General features: G+C 36.3%; 1 protein-coding gene across 4 annotated transcripts in view; it reads left to right on the top strand.

Moving 5' to 3' along the window:
• SKIC3 (SKI3 subunit of superkiller complex) overlaps window positions 1-16,036 on the top strand; it is a 166,333-nt gene extending 150,297 nt beyond the window's left edge. For all 4 annotated transcript variants that reach the window (XM_058726802.1, XM_058726785.1, XM_058726812.1 and 1 more), the window contains 4 exons: window positions 1,683-1,835; window positions 7,778-7,908; window positions 9,497-9,623; window positions 11,833-16,036. In XM_058726802.1, coding sequence (XP_058582785.1) covers window positions 1,683-1,835; window positions 7,778-7,908; window positions 9,497-9,623; window positions 11,833-11,907 — 486 coding nt within the window. In that variant the 3' untranslated portion in view covers window positions 11,908-16,036. The remainder of the gene's footprint in view (window positions 1-1,682; window positions 1,836-7,777; window positions 7,909-9,496; window positions 9,624-11,832) is intronic.
• The last annotated feature ends 4,382 nt before the right edge of the window (window positions 16,037-20,418 follow it).

Genomic DNA, 20,418 nt, shown 5'->3' on the forward strand with positions numbered 1-20,418 from the left:
CAATTTCATGTTTATTGACATAAAGTTGTTCATGATATCCTCTTTAATGTATCATGGGGCTGCCTGAGCGGCTCAGTTTGTTAAGCTGACTTTGGCTCAGGTCATGATCTTGTGGTTCGTGAGTTTGAGCCCCATGTTGGGCTCTGTGCTGACAACTCAGAGCCTGGAGCCTGCATCGGGTTCTGTGTCTCCCTTTCTCTTTCTGCCCCTTCCCTGCTCTCTCACACTCTGTCTCTCTCACAAAAATAAATAAACATTAAAAAAAATTTTTTTGTTCACTGTTTATATAATCTGTAATGCTTTTTTTCCATTTTCATTCTTACATTGGTAATTTGTGTTTTCTGAATTTTTTCTTGATAAGCAATTTTGTTAACTTGTCAAATAACCAACTTTTTGGTTTGCTTTTCTTCATTATATTTTCTTTACATATTATTGATTTATTTTTTATTTTGTTTACGTTCTTTGCATTTTGGGTTTTTTTTTGTTTGTTTGTTTGTTTTTTTTACCTAGCTTCTTGACAGAGAAATTTACAGATTTTCTATCTTTCTCCAATATATATATGCATCCCCCAGGATTTTGTGTAGTGTTTTCATTGTCATTTATTTGAATATGTTTTCTAATTTCCATTGGGATTTCTTCTTTGATCCATGTTTTTTTCTGAAGCATGTTGCAAAATTTCTAATATGGGAGAGGATGAATTTTTTAGTTATTTCTCTGTTACTGTTTAATTTCACTTAATCAGTAAACTGTATGATTTTAGTTCTTCACTTATATGGTTGGATTTGGTAAATATTGCATACACATTGTCACTTAATGTATATACTGTGGTTACTGAATGTAGTCTTCTCAATATGTCAGTTAAGTTGAGCTAATTATGTTTAAATCTTCTATATCCTTATTGAACGTTTTGTGTTTCTTTAACCATTTCTAAGATAGGTGTATTAAAAATCCCCAACTTTGATTCTGCATTCGACTATTTTTTTCATTTCTGTCAACTTTTGCTGCATAAAATCTATGTTATTAGGTAAATACAAATGTAGGAGTGTTATATCTTCCAATTAATTGATTCTTATTATGAAACAGCCCCCTTTGTCTCTAATATTTCTTGTCTTAAAGTCTACTTTATTAATACAGCTATACAGACTTCTTTTTGATTAGCATTTACATGATATGTCTGTTTTCATAGTCCATTTTGATTTTGTTCTTGACTTGCCATCTCAGAAAACTCTTTAAGACTGTCAAGTCAGGGGCACCTGGGTGGCTTAGTTGGTTAAAGCATCCAACTCTTGATCTCATGGTTCTTGAGATTAAGCTGCACATTGGGCTCTGTGATGACAGCATGGAGCCAGCTTGGGATTCTCTCTCTCCCTCTCTCCTTGCCCTTCCCCTGCTCACACTCTCTCTTTCTCTGTCTCAAAATAAGTAGATACGCATTTATATAAAAAAAAAAAAAACAAAAACGACTTTCCAGTGATGTGGCTAGTAAGCTCTTGCTGATAGAATGGGCAAGATGGCTACTCCTTTCTTGACCTGTGATTTTTGTTTTTTGGGGGCACAAAATTTAGCAGTAATGAAATAAAAAAATTAACTTTATCAATGTGTATTGACTTTGTTGGAAGTAGAGTAACAGGCTATGTACTAAATTGAAATCTTTTTGGTTCTTTTCTCTTTATGTTCCTCAGTGGCTGGCACACGTGTATCAGTGCCAAGGAATGATGGGTGCTGCAGAGATGTGTTATAGAAAGAGTCTACAAGTAGCATCCCAACAGGGCAGTTGGAGTGGGAAGCTGTCAAGTCTGCTGAGACTAGCTCTACTTGCTTTAAAAGCCTGCATGGTAAGGTCATGTTATAATCATGAAAAATTGATTCATTTATTTTTAAGATGATCGTGCTTTCTCTCAAGTTTCTGTTGTCACCTTCTCGTGAGGCCTCCTTATAGACTTTGTATTTGGGCTTTTGATGGAAATAATAGCAATGTAAATCCATAGACTCCAGCAGAACAGTGTCATTGTATGGGGAAGAAAATAAATAAAGATTGAAATTAAAAAGTTGAATTAAGGCAGAATATACATTTTTATTTCTTGTTGATAAGTTAGAATTAACCCAGCTACTCATCTGCAACAAAGGTGGCAATAATTAACATTTCAGCCCATTTCTCAGTTCAATTTAACATTCTGTAAGAGGGATTTCCAGTAAGTTTTGATTTGACATCAGATTTTTGATACAAAGATAGGTACATTAATCTGTAAGTCCTCTGTACTAGTATGGAAAACTCCTTAGATAAATGTTTAAGTGTGTGTGTGCTTTGGGGAGAAAACTGCGGAAGAGTGTATATGATATCCTAGTTGAGTGTATGTATGTGTGATACATATATTTAAGAATATATATGTCTAAATATGTTGTGTTTGTGTGCACCTGCTTATGGGTACATAGAAAGATATAAAAAGAAAATTAATGAGGGGCATCTGGGTGGCTCAGTTGGTTAAGCATTCGAGTCTTGATTTTGACTCAGGTCATGATCCCAAGGTCAAAGGATCCAGCCCCACATGGGGCTCTGCACTGAGCATGGAGCTTGCTTACGATTCTCTCTCCCCCTCCCCCCTCTGCCCCTCTCCATCCCTAGCTCTCTAGCTGTCTAAAATAAAAAATAAATAGATAAAATAAAAATTAAAAAAAGAAAATTAATGACAGTTACTTTGGAGAATAGCACTGGGGGTTTTTAAAGGATGATAGAGAAGACGTTTTCATTTTATATCCTTTGATAGTATTTGAATTTTTATCATATAATGTTGCTTCTGTAATTAAAAATTAAACTGTCGTTCTTTGTTTTACATGGTTAGAAGAAATTGTCCTAGATAGGCCTGAATTAATTCATGCTTTTGTCATAACAATCCATTGCCAATGTTATTTGCTTGCTTTAACTAAGCTTTCTGATAAAGACATATAAGGATTAGGAAATGTTTTCAGCTTTGGTGAGATGACTACAGAGCACATTTAAGAGCTCCTTAGGTCGGTGGCCATGTTTTGTCCATCTTTGCATCCTTGCTTTACCACCCTGCCTTGTATATGCACATAGGAGCTCCTCAATAAATGGTTTTTGAATGAATGTGTACATAATGATGGTTGTCAAATTTGTGCTGATTTGGGTGAAAAAAAAATGGTGGTTAAGGATAATTGTAGACCATCAAATATTTTGTTTTGTCACATATTTGTATTTAACAAATATCTTTGTGACATTGATAGCTGTGTGCTATGGAAGCCACACATAGTACCTATAAGTCTCTTGAATATGTGAACTGGAAAAGTAGAAACTCTTTTAGTCTAACATTATTTGTTAATAAATATTTTTATCTGGGGGGGAGGGTGTTTTTTTTCCTGTTCTTAATGCTGGGAAATTAAATCTGACCTGGAATAAAACAATAGGAATAACAATAGCAAACATTATAGCACTTAGCCTGTGCTAGATACTGTTATAGGGATTTGCACATATTAGTTTATTTAATATTTACAATAATCCTGTTTTACAGTTGAGGAAATTAGCTTGAAGTTTAGTAATACCCATATACACCTCATCTCTTCTACCCCCCCCCTCCCCCCAACCACAAAAAGTATTTTCTCTAATAGCTTTGGTTCTGGTTCTACCATGTATTCCTTGTGAAAACTTCAGCCAATTAAACTATTTAGAGTCTTTTTTTTTTTTTTTAGGAGTAGTAGTAGTAGTAAAAATGATAATACTACTTTGCCTTCTTATAGGGTTAAATATCAATTAGAATAACATTTACAAATGCCCTTATAACACGACTCAAATCTAACCTGTTCTTATTGTAATATTTGACACCGAACATTTATTGTAAAAGAATATAAGAGGAGCACCTGGGTGGCTCAGTCGGTTAAGCACCAGACTTTGGCTCAGGTCATGATCTTGGGGTTTGTGAGTTCGAGCCCCACGTTGGGTTCTGTGCTGACAGCTCAGAGCCTGGAGCCTGCTTTGGGTTCTGTGCTCCCTCTCTCTCTACCCCTCTCCCACTCACACTCTGTCTCTCTCTCTCTCAAAAATAAACATTAAAAAAAAGAATATGAGAGATGCCACATTTCTATGGTAAACAGCTGGCAGTGTACAGAGCATGACTATATCAAAATTACACTTTTATGAGAGGCTACTGAATGTGTGATAATATATGGATCAGATATTAAACTCAGAGGTTTGGCTAAGATGCTAAGTATCAGATTTCAAAGATAACAGATTCCAAAGTAAGATATAAAATCAAGGTACAGACTTCTGCAGTAAGTAGAAGATTAACCTATAAGGAAGCTATAAATGGATTAAAAGTTAGAGAAGGAATATGAAGAAATTTTTTTGGAGAGCGCTTACCTCCCCCACCTTGATGGCACATTTCCACACACAGATGCCCACAAAGGTGAGGAAGGGAGAAAGTGTATATTTTTTGCTTTCAATCTATACACAATTGGGTTTCATCCTCTAGAGTAACTGATTATGGGATAAAAATAAGAGTAAAAAAAAAAAAAAAGAATAAAACAAATCAGTAAATAAAAATAAAAAAGAACAAAAACAAAAAAGAATCTTTTTGAATTCGGCCAAAGAAAGGAAGGTTTTGATGTATGGCCTCTGAGATCCTGGAGGCACATGTCTAGTAGCATATAGACAGGTATCTGACATAACCTCAGAAGCTGTGGCTCTCCACTTGGTGTCTTAGGACAGAGAAAAAGAGTGCTTTGGAAAGTATGTGCCCTGGCAGAGAGTGGTCAGTGGTGGGTGTATCCCAGAGGTGGGTAGCAATATATGCTCGGGTATGAGACAGAGGGAGTGAAGGAGAATTCCTGTGACATGGGATTGGCAACACTCCTAGAATTTGTTGGAGCCAGGAATGAGTGGTCCAGTGGTCCAGCGTGAAAGTGGATTGGCGTAGGAATTCTCTTAAATCCAATCCAGTAGGGCTACCTAGAAGAGTGATGGGGTTTCAGTACAAAAGAAATGAGAGGTCTCAAGATTTCTTTGAGGATGTGGAGAGTAAGTGAAATAGAGTATATTCATCTAGTGGAACTGTGGGTGAACAGGACTGCTTCACAGGTGTGCATTCTATGCTGTTGCTAAGGGCTCCACTCTTGCTTTAATCCTTGTAGTCGCCATCTTGAAATTCTTAATTATTTTTGAACAAAGGGCCATACATTTTTGCAGTGATTTTGCACTGGGCTCCACAGAGTACATAGCTGGTCCTGCAGATAAGACACTACCCGTGAAGTTAGGATAAAGCCAGGAAAGTCTGGATGAGAAAAAGAGATTTAAATATCTGTCAGGCCTAGAAATATCATCTTAAAGTGACACCAGTCAAATACAGACTTCTAGTATTTCAGTAGCAGTTTGAAACTGCAATTAACAAGAAAAGGTAGGAGTGTTGGGAGGAAGAACAGGCCAGCTGCTACTATCTGTAACCATATCCAATCTGGGAGCTGTGGTGGGATCGGGTGCAAACCGTACCTTTAAATGAAGATTGAAATACTGAAAAGAAGAGGATATTCTAATTAAGATTATTTGTGATGACTGTAAGAAAAATGGATATCAGAGTCATGGAACCTGCTGTAATTTCTATCCAGGGAGAGAGGAAAAGTGCTTTCTCATATAATCAGTTTTAAAGACACAATGGAAGTCAAAAGTGTGCATTCTACTGTTTAATATACCAGTTATGCATAGAAACTTTTTCCTTCTATAATAATCTTTGGGCTAACTTTACAGAATATTTTATGAGAGTACATTATAAAAGTAACCAGTGAACGTTTTGTATTACTGGTTTCTAAAATATATTAGGGATTAAGTTTGTTAGTTTGGGCTTTGCCTTATTTTATTTGCCAGATGTATCCAATGGTTCATTGCTCCCATCTTTATAGAAGATGCCTTACTACCTCTGTCCTCTGTTTTCAGATTTATTGTCTTTATAGCTTCCCCTTCCTTGATTACACTAATGTACTGCATGCACTGTTTATTGTCCTAACATTAAAACATTTTTTTTATACTTTAGTGTTTGAAATGGACCATGTATTGACTCATTCTATTGCCTTTATTAAAATGTGTATTCTAGATTCCTGTAATTATGAAATCTTAGTTAAATCTGAGGGTTTTTAAATTATTTAATATTATTTTCTTAATTTTTTTTAATTTTTAAAAATTTACGTCCAAATTAGCATATAGTGCAACAATGATTTCAGGAGTAGATTCCTTAGTGCCCCTTACCCATTTAGCCCATCCCCCCTCCCACAGCCCCTCCAGTAACCCTCAGTTTGTTCTCCATATTTATGAATCTCTTATGTTTTGTCCCCCTCCCTGTTTTTATATTATTTTTGTTTCCCTTCCCTTATGTTCATCTGTTTTGTCTCTTAAAGTCCTCATATCAGTGAAGTCATGTGATTTTTGTCTTTCTCTGACTAATTTCACTTAGCATAATACCCTCCAATTCCATCCCCATAGGTGCAAATGGCAAGATTTCATTCTTTTTGATTGTCGAGTAATACTCCAGTGTGTGTGTGTGTGTGTGTGTGTGTGTGTGTGTGTGTGTGTGTACCACCTCTTCTTTATTCATTCATCCATCGATGGACATTTTGGCTCTTCCCATACTTTGGCTATTGTTGATAGTGCTACTATAAACACGAGGGTGCATGTGTCCCTTCGAAACAGCACACCTGTATCCCTTGGATAAATGCCTAGTAGTGCAATTGCTGGGGCATACAGTAGTTCTATTTTTAGTTTCTTGAGGAACCTCCATACTGTTTTCCAATGCACCAGCTTGCATTGCCACCAACAATGCAAAAGAGATCCTCTTTCTCCACATCCTCGCCAACATCTGTTGTTGCCTGAGTTATTAATGTAGCCATTCTGACAGGTGTAAGGTGGTATCTCATGGTGGTTTTGATTTGTATTTCCCTGATGGTGAGAGACGTTGAGCATTTTTTCATGTGTCGGTTGGCCATCGGGATGTCTTCTTTGGAGAAGTGTTTCTTCATGTCTTTCGCCCATTTCTTCACTGGATTATTTGTTTTTTTGGGTGTTGAGTTTGATAAGTTCTTTATAGATTTTGGATACAGTCTGAGGTTTTTAATGAAAGATTTTAAGTGTGTATTTTTTTCCTTCTAACATAATTCAGCAGACTGTTCACCATATTTAACTCCAGTTATTATTCCTTAGGAAATACTTACCTATTATTTCTGAATCAGCCCATATTGTAAGACACTAAAGTTTGCCTTAACATTTTCCTTATAAGGTGAAATTCTTAAAAAAAAGTTCTCAGTATTGATGAGTTCAATTTAATTCATTGTGCTTTGTACCTTTTTTCTGTGTTGGGATTTTATTAAAATATTTTATTTTAGTCTTTTCTTTCTCCTTAGATAATTTTTGAATGTGGGACTTTATCACTACCTGTTGAAGTCATGTTAAATTGAGTTTTGTATATTTGGTAAACAAGAGGCTTAGTAACTGATGGATTTTATTCACCTATATAGCAGAATAGTGCATTTTGTTTTAATAAATATTTTAGTATGTTTTAAGTGATGTCTCCTCTTTGAAACCTTCCTTTATTCCAGTCTGCCCTGTTCTGTAGCTATTTAAGGACAGAAATCAGATCTTAATCATTTTGTAGAATCATGGTCCCTGTAGCATTTACATGGTGACTTGGACAAGTAGGCACTCAATAAATGAGAGTTGAATTGCATCCTTTTAAGGTAAACATCTGGAAAGTTTTGATTTAATATGTGTCTTATATTTTTGCAGGCTAATATTCCCAATAATCACTGGTCATCTTTGGTTCAAGAAGCTACAACTGAGGCCTTGAAACTTTGCTTTTGTCCATTGGCTGTCTTTTTACAAGCTTTGTTACAATTCAACCGCAAAATGGGGGCAAGGTATGAAAAATCGTTGTTCCCTTTTTTTCTTGGAAATGTTTCTTCACTTTCAGTCCTTCTAGGAAACAGATTTAAAGTTAGTCTAACAAACTTGGTGTTATTCATATTGGTACATACAGTATGAGAGGTTGGGCATGACAGGATTTCAAGTAAAGAAGGGCTGGGAGTTTTGCTGTCTTAGGATGCACCAACATTGTAATGTGGATTCTAGAAACCAAAAAGACCCAAGTTCATGCAAGGCAATAAGCTATGAAAAACTGATGAATATTTAAAAGATAGAGACATGTTATAATAGTGTGGTTCTTATATCTAGAAAAGCTCAAAGCTTCTGAGATTAAAATATAATAATTTTGGTGATCTTTTTATTGGAGGGTGTGGATGGGGTCAGAAATAAATTTGAAGAAAACTACTTAAAAGTCCATATGGATGAAAAAACAAGCAAGAATATTTTGAAATTCTGAGAATAATCTCTCTCTCTAATGGATATCACACATAATACAAAGCAACTGTAGGTAAGACATCCATTTAGGAGCATACGTTACTAGAACAAGATAGGTAGTGAAGATATAGAGCTTCATACATATAAATATGTGGCAAAGGGCACATCAACATCCCAAAATAGGAGTGAAGGAAGAACTAAGACTAATGGCTCATCACCAGTTCCAGCATCATTTATGATTTATTTATTCTTGGTCATTTTTTTGTATGGCAAATTTCACCAAGAAATGTTTTAGCCTATAATTTATACTTCCTCATGAACTCTTTCTGCTGAAGCTCAGTGTAGATTACTTAAAGGCCTTAGTCTCCACCTGCCTGTAATCTGTTAGCACATCCCACAACGTGATCACCACCAAAAATCAGCCCGAATCAGCACAGGCTCAAAGAAAAAAGTGTGTGCTTATTATATGGTGATTTCTATGTAGAAGCATCTTCAAGACAGGTTCTTTACCTTCTACCTCAAACCAGTTACTTCTTATAAGATCGTCCTATTCAAAACTTCTGAAGTTACAATTTGTGTTGTTTCTACAAATATGGAAGTGTTTGGAGTCACAGATGCTAGTAAATTAGGAAAGAAAAACTTAGAACACAACTGTAAACCACCCTGTTCTATTACATGTGTTCACATATTGTATACATCCTTTTAAAGCATATACTAAAAAGCCTGATGTAATACACTTTTAGTCTTGTGTAAATTATCTTTGTATTTTGTATTTTAATTGTTTTCCATCTGTTTTCAAAAAAAATTAGAGGTATGCTCTAATCAGAAGTGCTCATAAAATAGGAGCCTTTCCCCTCTTCTATTTGGAATGAGCCATACTTTTCTTATATGCAAAGTGGGAATAGTAACAGCAACCTAACCTTACAAGTTGAATATATTAAATGTGACCACATGTGTAAACCACTTAGCATAGTACCCAACATGTAATAAACACTTAATAAATGTTAGCTATTATTATTACCTTTATTCTGTGAAAAAAATCATGAAGTAATCAGTACCATGTGTGCAAAAGAATGAGAAAGATAATGTGTGTGAGACTAGTAAATGAAATATCTTGTGTTAATTTAGATGCTTTGAACTCTTTTTCAGAGAGACGCGGCGACTTTTGGAAAGAGTGGTGTATCATCAACCGGGGTTTCCCAAGTCTATTGTATCAACTGCACGTTGGTACCTGCTGAGACACTTACATGCCAAAAATGACTACGAGCTTATTGATGTAAGGCATTAATTTTATTCACAATATTTCATTTCGGACCTTTGTTGGAGGAGGGGTGAGGGTTCCTGTCCTGGGCGTTGTAGGCTATTGAGCAACATCCCTAACCACCCTAAATGCTAGATGCCAGTAACACTGCCTTCCTCCCTTTACCCAACTTGTGACAACTAAAAATATCTTTAGAAACGCCAGATGATACCAGTAATTGCCCCTCGTTGAGAGCCACTGATTTAACCTGTAGGAAATAGATTCTCCTAATGTGTCATGCAGAATAAGAAAGTATTGATGAAGGTGCTAGGTGCTGGTTATAGTATATTTTATAAGCATTGCCCTGGAGGCAAATAGCGTAAGTTTGAACGTAGCAGAATTTAATGGGATCTTCATATTATCTTTGGAAATACTATTTTACTTCTTGTTTTTTCTGTAAGATACATGTGACAGTTTCTACTCCTCATAGCATGGCACTAGTAAATGTATAAACATATTTGTTTGTATATCTAAAATTCTTTTTAAAAAGGCAGAGTATAATAAATAAATAAATAAATAAATAAATAAATAAATAAATAATAAGGGGGCACCTGGGTGGCTCAGTTGGTTAAGCATCCGACTTCAGCTCAGGTCATGATCTCACGGTTCATGGGTTCGAGCCCCTTGTCAGGCTCTGTGCTGATAGCTCAGAGCCTGGAGCCTGCTTCAGATTCTGTGTTTCACTCTGTCTCTGCCCCTCCCCTGCTCGCACTCTGTCTGTCAAAAATGAATAAACGTTAAGAAAAAAAAAAGGTAGAGTATATAAAAACATACATTGTTTTCTCATAACTTGAGCCTGTAATTTACAAAATACAATGAATATAAATGAGAAGCTTTTTAAATACTTACAGCATTTGAAATACTGTTTGCCTTTCAGTGAAACTTATAAAGAAATATTAATAAAAACAATGCTTGGAGAAACGCATTATAATTATCCTATTGCAAACCAAAAAGGTAGAACTTGTATGAATGCTGGGAGTTCTCCATGATGTTCTTGTATTTCTAAACATCCTGTGAGCAGATGGCCTGACTGCTCTTTGTTCCAGACCATCTTTTCAAGGATGTTTTTATAGTGACAGCCTTGGGAGACTGACATAAGTGTCTTCCTACAGACCAGAGGGTAGGCCTATTTATTGCCCATCATAAAAGATTCAAGTCTCGGGATGTGTGGGTGGCTCAGTCGGTTAAGCCTCTGACTCTTGATTTTGGCTCAGGTCATGATCTCATGGTCATGAGACTGAGCCCCGTGTTGGAACTCTGCATGGAGCCTGCTTGGGATTCTCTCCCTCCCTGTCTCTCTCTCTCTGTCCCTTCCCTGCTCATGTTCTTTCTGTCTCTCAAAATAAATAAATAAACATTAAAAAAAATTAATAACAAAAATAAAAGATTCAAGTCTCCTAGGCTCAGGATTTTTTTCTTGTAATGTGATCCAGTATGTATGTGGGAAACTATGTGCATCCCTACATGTCACCCCTGTGAGTCTTAGGGGCTAAGGGAAACAAATGTAAATGTCTTGATGTTCATGCGGTTTATTGTACCATGATTGATAAAAACTTTTGTCTCTGACCCAGGAGAGCCATGTCTTTTGGCAGTATCCAAGGCTAACTTGTTAGCTTGCAAGTCGATCAAAATCTCAAACCCTTCACAGTGTTTGAAAACAGAACAACCAAAAGTGTTAGTAGTCAAATGAACAACCGAAATTAAATCTTCTAGTTTGTAGAATTGGTGAAAGAAAACCTTGCAAAGTTTCTTGATACAGCCTAGAATCTAGAACCTCGATTCTAAACTGTGGTTTTAAAGGAGAGGAATATCACTTGCATGGTTCTGTGTATAAAATGGTCTTTTTGGGTAAGGGTTTATAGATAACAGCATTGTGAACAAAACCACCAAACGAAACCTTTAGTTTTATACAGCGCTGACAATGGTAACAATCAAAATGTTGCATCTTTACTAATTGAGCATTTGAATAAATTGTGCTTATTTTTGATGTTGGCACAATCAATCTTTGATGTTTGGCTGAACAATTTATTTCAGCAAAAATGACTGGAAGGATTTCACATAGTCCCTTTTTCTTGTGTTGTTTGATATTGCCTGCTGCCTTTTGGCATACTTGGCTTCCATGGATTTAATTATTGTTATTGTGAATAAACAAAATACTAATATTTCTGTATGTGATTTCCCGTAGGTGCTGGTAAACAATGCCAAAACTCATGGAGATACAAGAGCATTGGAATTGAATCAGAAATTGTCCTCACAGTAACAATGCATTATTTTATAGTAAACAAACAAAGAAAAAGCTGTTAGAAAGAATGAATCAATGAATCAAAACTTTCCCCAAAACAACATTTAAAAACAAACAAACAAACAAACAAACAAAAAAACAGAATTATAATCACCCATTCCTATTTTGAATCTGAAGACATTTAAGTTCTTAAGCTAGGGATTTAATTTTCTGAAAACTCTTAATGTAACTTTAATTTGAAAAATATCTTTGATTTTGAGAAATCCATAATGAAAGGAAAAAACAGGATTCCCTTAGGTGGTCATCAGTAATTTGTAAACCATTCTTTTCTCCATCTTGCATTAGGCACAATAGGATATTTTTTGTACCCCTCTACAATAAAGCCTTAATAGCCATTTTCCAAATGATATGCAAAAGCTGATTAGCACAACGCTGAATTTTATTTGTTAAAAAGTAAATTCAAAGATGTAATTCCTTCTGTGACCTCTGGAGTTCAGCAGACCAATTTATCATCACATCTAAATAATCTTGCAGTCTGTTTTACTAGTGGCTCATCTCAGATTCTGTTGAAGAAGCATAATGTAAATGTTGGTGAGTCTTAGACTGCCATTGGATATGTTGTGTAATTCAGAGCACTCCGGTGTATGGCTGCATTAAAAAAATTAATGGAGAATTTTGGAAAACAATGCTGACAATGTTTAATCAATCATGCAGTTCCTTCAATTATGATGAAAAGACTTGAAGTTTCTGAAATGAAAAAAAACCTAGTGTCTTATTTTCTTTACAGTTTTAAAATCAGATATAATTTCTAAGTTCCAAATTTTAAAACTTGAGAGCACATTTACCTATTTTATTTTTTCAGAAAACCTTTTATATATCTGAAGAAGCTGTATGTTGCTTACTTTGGATTTGTGGTTTTAAAAGATGTTTTCAGACATTTACATATATTATTTGTTTTATGAAAATGTGTGGTTGTACAATTCATGTGTGTAGTTTTTTTAAGTCAGCTTTGCGTGTTATTTTGTGAGATAATATAAATTGACAATGTTCTGTAATTAAATTTTACTCCAAAGGTTAATCTAATCTATTGAACTGACTGTAATTTGATGAATTCCCAAATTTAGCTAAGTATTCTCATTATTCAGACCTATGCAATCAGAATCTTTAAGGAGAAGGGCCTAGGACTCTGCATTATAAAGGCATGCCTAAGAGATTCTAATGTTCATTCAGGTTTCGAACCACTGGATTACTGCAATGATGATTCTTCCCTTACTTTTTCTTTAATAGGATCAGGCACTTGCCAGTCTCTGCTCATCTCTTCTTTACCCTAACAACCGATGATTCAGTGCTTTTAACAGCCTGGCCCACAGACTTAGCCAGAGGTGAGCACGAGATGATCTCTGGTGCCCATGCCCTCTTGCTTCCTCTGGAAAGTACTTTAGCCCTTATCCCAAAATGGGCTGGATCAATCTGGTTAAATGCTTAAAAGTCATTTCTTATTTTCTATCCACTTTCTGGGGTGTCACTTGCTTCACAAGGTTACTTTCATCTACAGGGTGGATTTGGTCAGCCTTTCCTCCAGGCCTGTGACCTTTTGACTAAGTGACCTTTTGACTAAGTTGCCTAGTTCTGGCCTTCAGTGACCTCAGACCCAGGTTTTCTAGAATGGAAGGTTCGAAAAGATGATAGTTAATACCATCTCAGGTAATTCTTTTTGCATGGATGTATACACATCCTCTCTTTTGTTACCTTCTCTTCAGGTTACTGCCCAGTTATCGTGAGTCTCAAATAATAAACGTATGATTTTTTATAGCGCTTACTTCATACCAGACCTATGCTAAGTGTTTTAACATTGTCATGTAATCCTAGTAAGTAAAGGAGAATAGTGCTAAACAGCATGCTTAAAGCAAAGGAAACCTGAAATGGAATCAGTGTTATCAGAGTCTAGGAACTTTAAGGTAGCTGAAATTTCCCTTCATTTTATATGTAAGTTTAGAGAAATTACATAAAAAGTTATTTCCTGAAGTGTCAATATTTAGCATTCATAGTGTTTCATTATTTGAGAATTATAGTGCATTTTCTGCTAATTTTTATCTACCATTTGGCTATTATAGTTTAATTAGGTGTTTATAGACCAGCTTGGTATCTGGTGATCATTTTCTGTAGAAAAAATATATTTTGACTTATAATTTAAGTTTCAAAACACAATCTATTTGTTTGAGATCACTTGTCATATTTCTAGAAATGTCCCTTGCACTAATTTCTAGTCAGGATAAAAAATATAAACTTTAGTTTAAAATGCTGTACTCTTTCTTCACTTTACAAAATGAGTTGACAAACTTCCTTTAAGTTAGGAATCTACACAGAACAGAATTGGACAGGGGATTAAAGGTGCAGTTATCTAAACTAACATGAAACATTAGATGAACATTAAGTAATATTATTGATATGTAATATATGAATATGAAAACCTACATGTTTGGTTGCTTCATAGAACATTTGATACTTGTTTTGGGACATTTTATACGGACACAAAAATGAAGTATATTTAATGTATGAGTGAGAAGAGCTTGTAGATCTATTCCCATTTTTGCACACTTTAAAAAATGTGGAAACTGTTTTGGCAAAGTTGACCCTTGTCTCTCTACAGGTCTTCTTTCTTCCAGTTCAGTTGCTAGTGGATAGAAAGCTTCTCAGACTCCCATGTTACTTGTTATAAGGTGTAGCATGCAGGGGTCGGTTGTAAACTGACCGTCAATTTCAGGAGAGGTCTTTTTGTTTTATTGTGTTTTCCATTAGAAAAATATATTTGTGTATCAGATACAAGTACAGTAGTCTTCCCATATATTTGTTTTTTAAGACTTTTTATACAGAGAAGGTAAAAAGTCAGAAAATGCCCTTATTTAGAGTTTATACCTTATTTTTGGTTTAGAAAATAGAGTCACTTAAGACCTATTGCACTGAAAGCCCGCTCAATGTGTCTAGCTGTCCCTTTGCCATATAATAATGGGTTTTTCCTCTTTTTGGCTGATTAGAATAGGAACTTTTTGGATAGCAGTGTTTTAAAACCCTATACAACTAGAATTTTTAAAATGAATGCTAAATTATATTTAGACCTCAAAATGCTTTGGAGAAACTTAAGAATAGGGTCTCTTTAACAAACAGCTCTTATGAAACATTTGAAATTCTTTTTTTTTTTTTTTTCTATTTTGGACTTAGAATTGAAAATACCTATTTGTTTTAGTGAAGGGAAATGATGCCAGGAGAGGGATAATTAAAATTGGAGTATCCCATGAAAATTGGGTTTCATATGACATCACTCCAGTGTTGAAATAATTTGCATGCCATGATCTCTCCTGAGTTTGAATCAGTACAAAAGTTCATTTGGGCTACATACTTCCCCTGTATATAGTACCTATCATAAGAAACATTTAAATTACATGAATTTTTCTGGAAGATGGACAATAAAAAAATGTTTATCTTGCTGTTTCTGCTTATATGTAGGCAGAATAATGGTCCCCAAAGGTGTCATGCCGTAATCACCAGAACTTGTGAATATGTGGTAAAGGGGCTATGCAAATGTGCTTGAGGGTATAGACCTTGAGACAGAGAGATTATACTGGATTATTGAGTGGACCCAGTTTAATCACAGAAGTCGTTAAAAGCGGAGAGCCTTTCAAAGAATGACAATGGAAGGTCAGAGATTCAACATTGCTGGCTTTGAAGATGGAGGAAGGTGGGTCCATCCTTGGACTAAGGGCAGGCTCTAGAAACTGGAAGAAGCAAGGAAACTTTCTCCACTGGAGTTCCCAGAAAGGGATGCAGCCCTTCTGGGACCTCAATTGTAACCTGCTGAGACCCGTGTTGGACATGTGACTTACAGAACTGTAAGGAAATAAATTTATGTTGTTTTAAAGCCACTAAGTTTGTGGTAATTTGTTATGACAGCAGAGAAAATTAGTACATTGCCCATTGTGTTTATTGTTAAAATGAATTTGCATTCCTTTGAATCTGAATTTTACTAGATCACTGAAATTGGGGATTACCATCTTAATTGTAATAAAAGAGGTCATCAGATAAAGATGATGAGTTATTAAAAATGGTTACTGTGAAAATATAAACATCATAAGAATTTGACTCTTAAGAATGTGTGGCTGTTTATTTCTATAATAGTTTCTGAACTATTCTCACTCAACATGCTGCTTAGAGTACAGTATCACCAATGTAGCTGACCAGGTACTTCACTCTCATCCTCTTTAAAAGAACTGCATTAAACTATACTCCCAGAACGTCAGTGGTACATTTCATTCTGGGTTTCACTAATGAATGGGTATGTAACTGGTAAACTTATGTCTTGACCTTTAATTTTTATGTAAATTTGTGAAGTCAGGGCCTTCAGCTAGATTTCTAATGGCAGCAATATGTTGTTCTAAGGTCACCAAAGTTTTCCAGGTCTAAAGTGAGCTGGAGCAAAATACTGAAATCAATTGCTTGGTGCAGTACCTGTGAAGCAGCACCTCTGATTTCCACTAAACAGGGGGCCCCTCCTGTGCTTACCAATCTTAGGGTAGAACCCCCCCTTCCAAAGAGGCCTCTGCTGTAGAAAAGTAGGTAATCAGTTCCAAGTATTAAGACTGAGCAGGAAAGCAAACCTACGCTCAGAGAATATTTTAATGGAAGCCAGCATCCGTGAATGGTTGAGTGTAATTACATGTGACTTCTACATACCAAATACACTTCATACAGAAAGAGCACCCACATTAAATAAAATAAGCACATTGATTATCTGACTCTTAAATAACTTGAGTTTCTAAGACCCTGCCTTTTTAAATGTCATTTCCTCTCCTTTAATCATACAAAATATGGTTGTTGCTTTCTCTGTGAAAAAATATGCCACACAGTTTAATATCATTCCGGAATTTTGGGGGGAAAACCACTATATAGTAGTTTACAAAGTCCTAATCTTAATTCTGTTTAATAGATCAAGAAATAGTATGCAAATAGTTTTTAGAAAAGGATTATTTGCTGTCTTCAGAAGTTTGGAAATTAGCCTAAAAAGTCAGGTGGTGTGAGGAAAAAAAAAAAAAAAAAAGATGGTTATAGGTTCTATCTTTGCAGGCAGAGTTACGTATCTCTGGGCACACGAGAAAAGCCAGATGGAGCAGAAGATTTTTCGTGTGCAAAGAAGGAAATTAGAGTGAAAATACACTGCTGAGAAGGCAAATTTATATTGTTATAAGCAGCTTCAGTATTTGTTTCTGAATTGCCTGAGGCCAGCCCCGTAGTGCCTCAGAACAAGTGCTATTTATATGTGGTTGGAAGGCTTCTCTGTCCAAGGACTAGGCTCAGAATAATTTATTAACTCACTAGAACCAGATTTACAGTAAGCAATGGTGAGTACTTTGTGAACATGGGGAAATATGTAGGCAGCAATAAGATTTTATGCAAGTCACGTAGCTTCTAACGAAGCCAAATAAGATCCAGCATTACAGAGCATCTTGGCACCATCTTTTGCTTCAGCAGAGGAGCATTCTGTGCTTCTGGGGTGGTGATCATTACCCACCAGGGCTTCAGCAACCAAGGACTTAGAGGCAGGGGTAGATTAAATGATTTGCCAAACTCTTTACACCATTATTACCTCATTTAATTCTCACATCATTTTTTACAGTAGATGCTAATTTTACAGACAAAAGAAAGAAAGCTCAGCTTTTCTCTATATTCTTAAGCACATAGAATCAGGCTCCCAAGATCAATTCCAATGCTACTGTTCAATTTTTTTAACAATTGGTGACACCTCGGGAGAGAGGAGAAAATGGATGATGGGCATTGAGGAGGGCACTTGTTGGGATGAGCGCTGAGTGTTGTAAGCAATGAATCATGGGAACCTACCCCCAAAACCAAGAGCACACTGTATACACTGGACGTTAGCCAACGTGGCAGTAAATTATATTTAAAAAAAGAAATTGGTGACACCTCAAAGACTTGAGGTATGTGTCTTTGCGACTGACACAGTTACCCTACCAGATAGTATGCTGAGGCTGCCATTTCCCTAGTGCCACTATCTGAATTCTAGAAAGAACCTTAGAAGGAACCTCCTGCAAAAGACTAACTTGGCAAACTTATTTTTCCCTTACCTTTATTCACAAATTTAAACCTATGCAATGATAGGGAGTGCTCCACCCTTGTTAGATTTTGAACTTAATAGAAAGTTCAATAGAGAGGCCACAGTGAGCTAATTGTTTCAGTTAGTCCTTGATAAAATCACTTGGTTTTCTCCTTGGTGTTAATCTCTCTTCCATCAACTTCCTTTCAGCCCTCTCATGTCTTAGTTATCTAGCACTTAGTTTTTAAAGACCTCTTTTACTTACCAACTAATTCCTGCAGAGGAGGTAGTTGATAAAAGTTCCTGGGTGTGTTTTTGTTCCTTTTTGAGGGTTTTGTGTTGGTTTTGTGAATATGTAAAAGCCTTTAAGTGCTCAGCAGTGGAATTTAGGCATAAGGACTAGATAGAATCCTCAATATGGAGTTGTTCTGAGTTGCAGAAGTAGGTTTTGTCTACCCCCATTCACATGTCTCCATATGGGCCCCACCCACCTGAAGTCCATCCCTGAGTGTCTCCCTTGTGAAAGCGGTGCATTAGTTTTTTGGAGAAACATCTGTTGGATACTAATGACTTTTACCTGACAGTAATGGCTCTTGGGTAGGCTTTGGTGGCCAGAACCTACAGAGGAAATCTACTTCACAGGATGTTGGCATCAGCACCTTGCCCGCCTCCAGTCAATGTCCATAATGTTTCTTCATTATGTTAGCCTCCCTCCCCAGAGACCGTAGAAAGAAGTGCTTTTAAAGTAGAGAAATACTTCCTCATTATAATTTTGTTCCAGGAGAAATCTATATTTTGTACTTCTTTCTGCTTTCGTCCATTGCTGGAATTATTGCTAGCCAAGGTATTTCTTCTCACACATAGTGCAAGGACCTTTATAAACTCAAGTATTTTTAGATACTACTCTGAATCAGAATTGGATGAAAGAGTACCATGGGACTTGTCTTTCCCATCAAAACCAAAAGCTCTGTTTATTATTAGTAATCGGTACCATTTATTAAGTACAGTACCTACTATGTATGCAATACCACATTAGATGGTCTACATATAGAGAAACATATAGAGAAACAATAGAATGTTTAAGAGCTCTTCTCTGGACTAATGAGTTCAAATTCTGGCTGTACCTCTCATGAGTGGTATAACCTCACAAAAATTACCTAATTTCTCTGCATCTTAATAATAGACATCTCTTTGGAGGATTAAATGAATTAATCCAGGTAAAGTGCTTAGAGAAGTCTCTGACAACTGGTAATAGCTCAACAAATGTTTTTCTAATTCTTCCAATAACCTACAAGGTAGGTGTAGTCTTGTCCTCATTTTAAGTGAGGAAACTAAGACTCCAAAGTTAGACAACAGATCCAAAGTCACACAGATAGTGACTGGTGGGACTCTGGTTTTAAACTGAGGTCTGTCAAACCTCAAAAACCCTCAAGACCTAGCATAGATGTTTGGATTATTTTTCTGTTTCCTCAGTTTGTGTCTTTGGGACTGTAAAAGAGGACCTGGTTTCTGACGTACTGCTGAACACATCAGTCATTTTTTAGTCACAACGTTAGTCACATGTGTAAATACCTTCTGAAAATGAAGTTACAGAACCAAGGAATGGGTTTATGGAAAATTTAGTCTTTGAAGTTAGAATATTTCATGACTGTATACTAAGGGAAACATCTGAAATAACAACTTTACCACAAATGAGTGTGACTCTAATCTCCTGGAGAGGAAAATGCCAAACTGGGTAGGGGCCAAAACAGTCTAATATTTTTCCTGATAATAATCCTGCCTGTCTCTGGGAGGGCTTACCACCCTCTCTGCATCTGAGAAGGTTCAACACATTTATTTCATGCCTGGAAGGGTAGTCAGGAAAGCATTGACAACTGTTTTCCTACTGCATTGTGTAATGTACCCACTTTTGGACAGGGTTCTCTTCAATAGGTGGGGATCTAATGCTTGGTCTGAAATCATTACTGGAAGAACTTCAAGTTGACACCATCTGCCAGCAGGAACTCACCGAGAAGACTGAAATCCTCAAGAGATGATGTTCCCTCTCCTACTTTGCTGTCACTGTCTTCAGATGCTCACCTAGGAACTTCTAGATTCCTCCTCTGCCTGTCCCCTCAGTGTTAGGTGTCCTCAAGGGTTTCCCCTGGTCTCTGTTTCTCACTGAACGCTTCATGTCCTCCACTCCCGCCGTCCCAACTCCAGGCTGTCTCTTCCTCCCTCACCCATGAAGTCCAATGACTATTTCCATGCCAGAGCTTCAGTTTAGATCTCTCTCATGCTCCAGGTCCTCTCTCTCACTCGCCACTGGAAACCTCCACCTGGACATCCCATAGATACTTCAAAATCAATTAGTTTAAACCTGAGCTAATTATCTCCACTCTTCTCCTTTATCTCTCCCCTTTCCCATCCAGATTTGCTTCTCACAC

Source organism: Neofelis nebulosa, chromosome 1 (assembly GCF_028018385.1).
Source record: "Neofelis nebulosa isolate mNeoNeb1 chromosome 1, mNeoNeb1.pri, whole genome shotgun sequence".
Classification (NCBI taxonomy): Eukaryota; Metazoa; Chordata; class Mammalia; order Carnivora; family Felidae; genus Neofelis; species Neofelis nebulosa.